The sequence below is a fragment of the Pezoporus wallicus genome, unplaced genomic scaffold (genome assembly GCF_028554395.1).
Source record: "Pezoporus wallicus isolate ANWC-B61680 ecotype Strahan unplaced genomic scaffold, APGP_CSIRO_Pwel_v1 contig_6464, whole genome shotgun sequence".
Taxonomy (NCBI): Eukaryota; Metazoa; Chordata; class Aves; order Psittaciformes; family Psittacidae; genus Pezoporus; species Pezoporus wallicus.
The window spans coordinates 6090585-6100747 of record NW_026642130.1 but is presented as its reverse complement, the minus strand read 5'-3'; the positions used below and the strand labels follow the sequence as shown (position 1 = coordinate 6100747).

General features: G+C 43.0%; 1 protein-coding gene across 1 annotated transcript; it reads right to left on the bottom strand.

The window, feature by feature from the left end:
• Positions 1–369: 369 nt before the first annotated feature.
• On the bottom strand, positions 370–6684 carry MRPL19 (mitochondrial ribosomal protein L19). Its single transcript, XM_057427549.1, has 6 exons — positions 6633–6684; positions 6348–6564; positions 4570–4688; positions 3909–4043; positions 2608–2789; positions 370–1827 (listed from the first exon to the last, which is right to left on the bottom strand). The coding sequence occupies exons 1-6, from the start codon at positions 6682–6684 to the stop codon at positions 1609–1611; spliced, it is 924 nt and encodes a 307-aa protein (XP_057283532.1). The 3' UTR covers positions 370–1608.
• Positions 6685–10163: the final 3479 nt, after the last annotated feature.

The following is a 10163-nucleotide window of genomic DNA, read 5'->3' as shown; positions in this document are numbered from 1 at the left end:
CCTTGATGGCAAGCACAGGAACCAAGTCAGTTACTTTCTAGTAACTGAAGCTCTAAGGTCTTCCTTTTGCTTCCCAGCAAGATCTACAGCCCCTTAGTTCATCATACCCTGATGAGATTTCTAATGTTGTATAACTTTGTATATTTGCACTGAATATTGTTAGATAATAAGAAGGATGCTTTATTGTGGAAACTGTAGTGCATCACAGATTCTGTAAATTGTGACTGTATTTCTCCATAGTCTTCTGGGACTAGAATTTTAATTCTTACAGCCTTAATACCTGCGATTTCTTTTGTATTTTTAAGTTAAAATTGTATTTTTGTAAAAAAAATTACCTGTAAATAGTTTTGATCAGTGTTACAGACAAGGTGATTTTTAAAATGTTTTATTCTGAAAATGAAGTAAAAATAGTTTGCTGTGTTAATGACTCCTACAATTCAGATCTTCAACATGTGACAGGAATGTTATTAGAAGCACGAAAAAACCTCAGGCACCATTAGCCTTCATTACCTCTAGGGGTTATGAGCTGATGTTCCACATCCTGCTTTCTAGTAATGGTGAAATTCTGTTGCTTTTCCTCTCAGAATGCCAACAAACTTGCAATAGGTCATCAGCAACCTCCAGCAGCTCCTGACCTCATTGCTTATCTTGTTCTTGTCTCATCCTAGCTGTCTCTCCTGAAGCAACCAGCCTTGTGCTATTATGAAAATGTGACAGATGTTCTGTCACAATTTAGCTCTGTAGGTGGTTCTTTCTGGAAGATCCTGTGCAATGACTTGTAAGCACAGGAACACAGTTTACACCCACGTGCTTCTGCTATGGATGTATAATTCTGTGAAACCAGCTGTCCCGGTACTGAGAACCTGCTCTGACCCTCTGTGATCATTTATCTTGAACCTTACACTAACTCACATGATTTAGCTTAAACAGCATCGTCTGTCCAGTCTCGTTCTGTTCTTCAGAACTGGTTTCAGAGCATTTGTATTTGTTGCTCTTTTGGCAGAGCAGTAATGCTCATCTCTCAGAAACAGGAATTTTTTTTAATGGAAAAACTAAACAGTGCTTATGCTGAGAGTATACAGTTGACTCAGACATCTCCACTTCCCTGCAGCCTACTACTGAAGTCAAGCAGTTCTACAACTGGCCCCTCCCTAGTCTGCAAAGAGAGAAGCAGCAGATGTATTTGGAAATGACAATACAACTAACTTGGCTGGGTGATACAAACCCATCTATCTCGTGAACTGTAATTTTAAAAAGGAACCAGGTTAAAAGCCAGGCTAGACAGGGCTTTGAGTCAACCTGGTCTAGTGGAAGGTGTCCCTGCCCATGGCAGGGGTTGTGGAAGTAGATTATCTTTAAGCTCCCTTAGCTCAAACCATTCTGTGATTCTATGAGGCTCAGCAAAAGGAATGGCTGTTTTCAGAAAGTCACTGCTCAACCACAAGAGTCTGTACACTTTAAAATCTTCTGGAAAGGTTAACTTTATTGCTTTTATTGCTTACATTGCCTATGCATGTAAAAAAAAGCCCAACTTGACAACTGATAATCTAAAGACTAAAGTCAAAGTAAGTATTAAATTTCTCCATAACTCCCAAAGTGCAAAAGCCATTACTGTTTTTTAAGCTCTTCGCTCACTTCTTTCCAAATTTTTTCCTCCAGTTTTGAGGTATCATACTCCCGCAGCATATCAAACTCCAGCCAGGGCTTGCTCCACTTCTGTGCTTCTTTCATTTTTTCCTCAGGTAGCTCAAACTTTATTCCTTTTATGTTGAATTGTGGCCTTTCCCACCGTTTTGACCATGGCTTAGGTTTCATTCGTACCTGCAGCTAGTGTGAAAGATTAACAAATTTTAAAACAACCCCAAAGCTTTTAAAGTAATCACAATTTTGATTGTGAGTTTAGCAAAAGGTGAGACAATCACTGCCCTAACAAGGAAATAAGAGAAAACAGACCAGTTTATCAGTGTTAAGGAACTACTACTTTACTCTGTTAGCCAAAAGGGAATTTTTTTGTGTCTACATGACCACTGTCATAGCATCTTGTGAAAAATTTTAATTGTCTTGATTAATTATACAGTTTTTAAATTGACACATTGAGTAAAGTTAAATCATCTTTTGAAGTTCTGCTCCTTATTAAGGAAAAAGAAGAGTAGCCTACTGGGAAAGGGAGGAGTGATTGCTCTAAGCTACTGAGTTACCAGACAACACTAACAGGCTCTGCTGGTTTCTGGGTCTTCGCCCAGAATGCAGATTTTAGCTGTCTCTTCCCATCTTACCTTCCTTCTGGGCACCTCGCACTCCCAAATCCATAACCACGTTTCTGCTAATGTTTCTGTAAGGAAGAGCTTTCCCTTCTGCACAGTGTTATATAGAGGCATGTGGAAGCCACCACTCCATGAGTATCTTCAAAACTAACTATGGAGCATGGCAGGTATTTATATTTTCAACATTTCGTCACTACAGAAATGGCATAAAGACTCACCTTATTTTGCCACCCTGGTAAACTAATGTAGCACAGAGCTGGTAAACAGCCTGCCAGTATATCAGTCAGATGTGAAAGTTACCTAAATGATCCTCCACTTTCCCTCTGAAACACATGGCTCTTACCTTGTTTACAGGGATTTCTTCATGGGCTAAATGAAACACAGGTTTCATATTCATATCAAATGTACTATATTCAGGGAGAGCATCTCGCAGGTACATCAGGTTGTCATCCAGCCTCTTTTCCAGCTTCAGAACCTCTATCGACTGGATTCGAGGATTGTACAGTTCATAACGTATTTCAACACCTTGGAGAGAGAAAGTCTGGCTTAATGAACCAAATTCATTAGAAATATTAACAACAAATCAGTATTCAGTGTTACACATTCCTGTATTATTCAAGAACTTCTTTCTACTTATCAGAAAATTAAACATACAGCGCTGTGTGCATGTGTGACTGTATATGTGACTGTGTCTGCACAGGCAAATACCAATTTCCAAGTCAAGTCTTTGATAACAGAATGTCTTAAGAGACATGGATGGCCTGAATTTAAGGAAGATGAGCTTGGGTTTTAAACTTTACTTCCTTTTGGTTACTATGGCTGGTATTATTTAGCTCACTGTGTGTGTAGTGTGTATAAAGAAGACACCCACCCCTTTCATATTTATTCTCAAAACATCAGTATTTGCACTGCCACCCATTTTGTCGTAGACCAGAATAAGAACCTGTCAATAAATGCTGCTAATTTGTTGCTTGTTAAACAGTTCATGTGTACATCCCCAGTTCATGCAAATACACAGCACTCAAACTGGGCTGGTATTTGCATGGCTAGCAGAAGACTAACCAGGCTCAAATCTAAGCACAACCATAGTGAATTGCCTTCAGTCTTTCAGAACATAGATCTATAAATCACTAAATATAGAAAAAAAAATTACTACACAGTTCCATGCCTTCCATTATAGAGCACATCAACATCGCTGTGTATACAGTTTTAAACTTGCACTATCCTTAGTAGCTAGGATCATGATTTCACTTTCATCTGCTTTCATCCCCTCCACAGACTAAATTTCTACACCAGGTATTGCTTCACATTACACCTCCAACATTTTTTTAGTTTAACTTTTCTAGCATAGGTAGTAGCAGTAGGACAAGGAGGAATGGGTTTAAACTGAAAGAGGAGAGATTTAGATTAGATATTAGGAAGACGTTCTTCCCTGTGAGGGTGATAAGGCCCTGGCACGGGTTGCCCAGAGAAGCTGTGGCTGCCCCATCCCTGGCACTGTTCAGGGCCAGGCTGGATGGGACTTGGAGCAACCTACTCTAGTGGAAGGCGTCCCTGCCCACAGAAGGAGGGGTTGGAAATACATGATCTTCCAACCCAAACCATTCTATGGTTCCATGATAATTAGCACAGTTCAAAACCCACCTTGATCTTCTATAACATTCCGAAGAACAAAGGTAGCGCCAAGTCCTTTTCCTCCTCTTTGAATGCAGATGCCTACAAACCGGTTGGTTTTGTTATTGGCATATGGATCTGCAGTAGTAACAGCGAGGATGCTGCCTGCCAAAAAACAATACATAAGTAAGAGTGGTCAAATAAATACATACCAAAATATGGGAAGAGAGTCAGACAAAGTATATGCCTTCAGTTACGTTATGAAAATGTTTTATTTTCCATGAAAACTGCCAGAATCAAAATAAACTTCAAACATGCCCTGAATTAATGTATGTTAAAGTGATTCTGCAGGTTAACTATGAAGTTTCCTCACCTTTGCACCTGACCCTTTATCATTTACTCTTGATTATCCAAATTGAATAGAAATAATGTATTTTCCTTTCTTGAGCCTTACTGGTAAACCATACGCTAAAGTTCCAGGATTGGAAAAAAAAACATGAAAGAAACTCATCAGTATTATATTTTTAATGGAAATCAGATGTAAATATGAAATTAAAATGTGAAGTAGCATGTACAGGAACACATACTAGCTGATCTAACACACCTGACACTATTTAACAAAATCTGACCACACTTTTTACCCAACCCCACACCATAAAACACTGATAAGAGTTTTAGTGCTGTTACTGACCAACATAGAACTCAGGGATGTTGAAGACTTTTCTTCTCTGTATCATATCCTTCCTTTCTATATAGTACTTTAAGGGGTCGGTTCTTCCTCTGGGAGGTATAAATTCAGGGCTCAGGAACCTAGAAGAAAACTCAAACTTTTAAAGTATGAACCAAAAGCATTTCCATAAGAAGTATCAGAGAATTTCAAGTATTTGGCCTAAAAATTAGCCACCTGTTAACCACTGATACCAGCTGCCTTTTCAGAGATACAAACTGCATTCAGGAAGTTACCAATTTTTTTTTTTTGTGAGGTTTTGTTGGGGTTTTTTTTGTTCACTTATTTCATTCTTTTAAACAATTTTTCAAAAACAGTAACAAATGTTGATCTTCATGAATTGACTGAAAGAGCTGAAGTTCAGTTACTGCTGTCACAGCTAAGGAATAGGTTATATCACTTTAATTGTAATTCATGCGACAGAACACATGAATTACACATTTATTTACACATTTAATGACTTTACAGTAATAGATACAGAACAATATATTACCAGCTTTTACAAACCAATTCTACACAAGACACCACATAAATGGTTTTTTTTTTTTGTGTTAGAGAGGCTTAAAGGGGCTCTCAAAACTATTTTCTGCTCCGACAAATTAAACAATGCCAAGGAATTTCCTCATGCCCTGCAACTCAATTATCCAAGTGCTGAGCTGAAGGCACACATCCTGACAAGGTACTGGCCTGGGCTGAGGACTGTTTCCAACAGACCATTTGGATATGGTCACTCTGGTTTGGATGGTAAGACCAGTTGGCCTCAGGGCTCGAGAATGAAGCTGGACACATCTAATTCACTAGCACAGATGTATCTTAAAAGTTCTGGATCTAGCCAGAAGAGAAGTGCCCAACACAGAAAAGGAGGACAAATGCAAACCTGCCTTACAAACCTTACAGGGGCTGCAGTGGGGAGCAAAGGGCAATGTGCATGGCAGCACATAGGCTGTGGTTGGTGCTGCTGCCTAAGTAACTTCAACCCTACTCATAATCTTCAAAGCTGCACAATCTTGGAAGAATAAAACATCATTTAAATGTAGCTGCCTGTCCTGCTGCATCACACACTGCATTTCTTACAGGAGCCACACAGACTCTTCACTTCTTAAAGATGTTTCCATAAAGAGATCTTAAGACAGGAAATTTTTGCAGTCTGGTTTTTAATACCTTCCCCACTCTTAGGCTGCCTACATGCTACGGGGTGGGTTTTTTGGGGGCAAGAAGGGAAGATGACCAATACAGTACTACCACTCTCCTTCCAGACACAGCACTGCAGTTTTAACCACCGTGCTATCTAAAGCAATGCAAACTGGTTGAGGTGAAAATAAAACCACTCGGAACAAGAGATGCATCAGGAGGGTTACCACTGACATCAGGTCCATTTCACAAACAGTAATGTATGTACTCACAGCTGATCTCAAGGGCGAGGGCGAAGGCTGACACAGGACCCACGTCCCTGTCACCATGTGGAATACTGAGGGGCTGCACGCCTCTAACAACCGCACGCATTAACCCAAATTTGCAAAAGTGGTTATGCTATACAGTTTTCTCATGTTTCACAGCTTTCAAGAAGCCTAGAACACAGCATTTTAAGGGGGTTTGAAACATATTTCAACACAAATAGTCTTTACCAGAACTTTGAACATGCTTTTTGCGTAGTAACACCTTGCAGCTTTAAGGAGGGGGTCACACGAATCCCAGCTCCCAGAGAACACGCGCCCGCTGCCGTATGCAGCAGGACACCCTACCTCCTCTCCTCTTGCTGCTTCTGCTTGTCAACAATGACGGGCTTCGGAGGCGGCTGAAATTTTGCTGGTTTTCCATCGCTGTCCGTTCGACACCCCGAGGAAGAAAAACACCCTACAAAAGATAAAACAATATCTAACCCCGTGTTTTCAAGCTGAGCCGCCCCCAACAGCCGCGCAGCTCCAGGCTCCCCTCCCGCCGGCCCCGCTTTCCGGCACACTGATGGAAAGAGACAGGGACAGACGCGGACGAGCAAACAGAGGGCAGCGGGCAGGGCGGGCGCTCACTGCTGTGCAAGGCGGCGCTCCGCCGCAACAGCCTCCCGCACGCAGCTGCCATGACACTGCGGCCGCCTCCGGCCCAGTGGCGCTTGCGCGTAGCGCCACTATGGCGAGCGAGAGCGGACAAAGTATTCCCGGGCGAGAAGCGGGGCCGTGGAGCTGCCTGCGGCAAAGTGAGGGGCCGAGCCCGCCTGGGCTCCTGTGGAGCTTTCCCACTCCAACACTTGGCTGGGGGGCGGCCCAGCTCCTACCTAGGAGGAGTTTTGGGTGTGGAAAAAGTGTTCAAGGCCAGGCTGGAGAAGGCTTTGAGCGTCCAGGTCTAGTGGAAGGTGTCCCTGCACGTGGCAGGAGGTCGGAACTGTATGAGCTTTCAGGTCCCTTCCAACCCAAACTATTCTATGACCTAAAAGGAGGACGAGAGTGCACCCGGCCCTAAATCAGCCATGGAAGGGGAGATGGGCAGGTGCTGTGGTGTTGGGTTGCACTGCTGCAGCTGCCAGTGTGGCCCTGGGCTTACCAGTGTCAGCAGGAATACAATGCAGGCACACTCATAGTAGTTCTTCTGACCACTGGGGGAATCCAGCAGGGTTTGTTAATGCTGGTTTTGATGTGTGCAAGTGTTTATATGGTGTCCAGAAACCAGGTCTTGTGTGTTTTCGTGGTAGAAAAGCTCAGCTAATATTTTTTTTCTAGGCCATTGTTAGCACTATCCCTAATTCAAATGATCTGCAGTCCCAGTGTTTTCACCATTACTGGTTTAGAAATTATGATACACATTAGTGTTATGGAGCTACTTTTACTATCTATCATGAGGGGAGAGGTGGGCCATAAGAGGAAATTATGAGGGGCTTGAGGGTTGGCTGAGAGGGGAGATTGTGGGGTAAGAGCAGGGGCAACCATGGGCCGTGAGATAACAGGGTAGCAGTTGGGCTCGATGGTTTCAAAGGTCTTTTCCAACCTCGTTGATTCTATGATTCAGTGTGTGTTTCTGACAGATTTCCTGAGGTATCAGTAGCAGTCTGGATTCAATTAGCGGCTACACAGGCAGGAGAAAAGTGAAGCTTAAATAACTTTAATGTGGAGCTATAAATAACACCTCACTGTTTAAACTTTGCAGGGATTCACTTCAAAATGTGCCTGACCTCATCAACTAATTAGATCAATCACAAGGTTGCCTGTGATGTTCACCGGGCCCCTTGTATTGGTGGCAGCTGATTCTGTAGCCTGCCTGAGTCCCCACATTAACAGGAGTTATTTTGCAGTTTGTGATCAGCTCTTTGGTTATTTAACCGTGCTTTAGAAGACGATAGGGTGCGCAGAAGACAAACCGCAGTATTTCGTGGTAATAATCAGGGCATGGATAAGACACAAGAGGGCACTCTGACCCTTAAAATAACAAAAAATCGCCAACACTGGGCGCATCCCTTGAAGTACCGGCTCCTTCTCAAGATTTTTTATTTTTTTTTTTAAAGTTCTTGTCACTACCTAAACACTATTAAAAAGGCAGAAGAATGTACCCCACAGGAATGAGAAATAGAGCATATGGGGTAATTCCAATAACTTCATGGTGATCAAGGAGGTCCCAAAACTGCTGTAAGGATGTTTGGGTTACAACTTGGAAAACTGTGAGTTTCTGGCTCACAACTGTCTTTAAAGAAGAGAGTTAGGCGCTTCAGTGTAAGGGAGCCATTTACAGCTCCTTGGCTGACCACTGTTGATTTCAGCTTAACAAGATCATCCTGACAGGCTGGAACTGCACTGAGCTCAGGGCTTCCCAAGTTACCCATAGGAAACCTCACTTCTCTTGAGGTGCCCTGCAGGGCCCAGAACCTTGCCCCTGCACTGTGTGTGTAGTTCCTGTGTGGCCTGTTGAAACACCTTGGTATCAAGGCACTGCAAATTTGCTTGGGACTGGTCAGGTATGCCCCAGCTTTCCATTTTTAAGAAGCACAAGTGGAGGTTGTTGAGGTAGACAAACAGCAATGCACTGAGAGATTGGGCTCACTCAATTAGCCAGCTGGATGTGCTTCCGTCTCCAGCGTATTTGAAAACCAAATCTCTTTTAGTATGGGCAACGTATTCTCTCTCAGGTCACCTGTATAATTGGTGCCTCTTGGATGTAGTAGAAACACAATTCCTAAGTAAAGATTTCATTGAATGATGGTTCTCCTCATTAAAGGAAAAAAAGCTGATGTTTAGGGACTAAGTGGGATGAAGGAGACCTGCCCTGTGTTTTGCTCCACCCTTTCTTTGTGACTCTGAGTCACTGTTGTTTTCTATGCTTAATCTCAACTTCATTGTAAGCAAAGCCTGAAGAACAGACCTTCTCAGACCATATACTGCTTTTGGCCAGATAGAGAAACGGTATGTATTTCTCATGTGGAGATGCCCAACAGGCTGTTGGCTCAGAATAGATTCTAAGACAGCTGCTTCAGGTCTAGGACACACCTGGGTTCACAGGACACTGGATGTGAAGTAAGAAATACCAAAAATTGTTACCAGCATTTGGGCAGGACTCTTGCTCTGAGTTGTGTGGAAATTGGCAGGCTGCTTCCTGGCTTGAGCCGACTTGCCTACCTGCATCTAACACATGGGATTCTTGTGTCCCCATGAAGCCAGGGATGCAGTGCTTCAGTCCAAGCATAGATGTGTGCATCAGCCTCTGCAGCACCAGGATAAGGGCAGAAACAGTCTGTACTGCAGTCTGAAATCCCACAGATTTCTTCCTAAACACCTAAGGCCACTTTGCAGCAACCCCAACACAGCTGTCTGTGGAGTGGCAGAAGGTGTGAGGAAGGGAGTGAATTTTCATGCTGCCCAAGGAAACTTGGATGTCTTTTTAGAGGAAACACAGCAGAAGATGGTAACACATGCACTTATTGTTATTATATCTCTAAACAGGAAGAGAGCCTGAGCTGCTCTGGAGATGTAGTCTGTTGTGCATTCAGGGTTAAGAAGAGGCAGTTGGATTTCTCCAGATTCCAAAAGAAATGGGGCTGGCTCATGGAGGGCCTTCCCCACCTCGTCCTCTCTGGGTGTGCAGAAAACCCTTGTGGTCATCTCCTTCAGGAATGGGAACAAGCTTTGGCTCAATACAGACCTCAAATCTTGCCATAGTTTGGTTTCAGTTGGATTTGGAAATGGAAACATTGCTTTTGATAATTCTTTTTTTAAAAAACCTTACTTTGGCATTTGTTACCTCAGGAGTGAAGCTCCTGACATTTATGCAACAGTGTGGCACAAGTGCATCTCTCATACTCTTGCTTCTGTTTTTGTTGGTTTGTACAGTTGTAACACCAGGTACAGAGCCTGGAAGTGATCCCTACTCACAGAGGCATCACTCAAATGTCAGAGTGGGAGGAAGAAGGTCTATGGGGTGAATTCCCTCAAGCATTCAATATACCCTTATTGCTAGGAGATGTTGGGCTTCTGAGGGTCTCCTGAGATGCTTTTCCAGTGGAGGAATGGAGGCCTAAGTAAGCTAACTGGAAGGACAAGGACAGGCTCTGGTGTGGAGTAGCTCCACTGCTCCGTGGC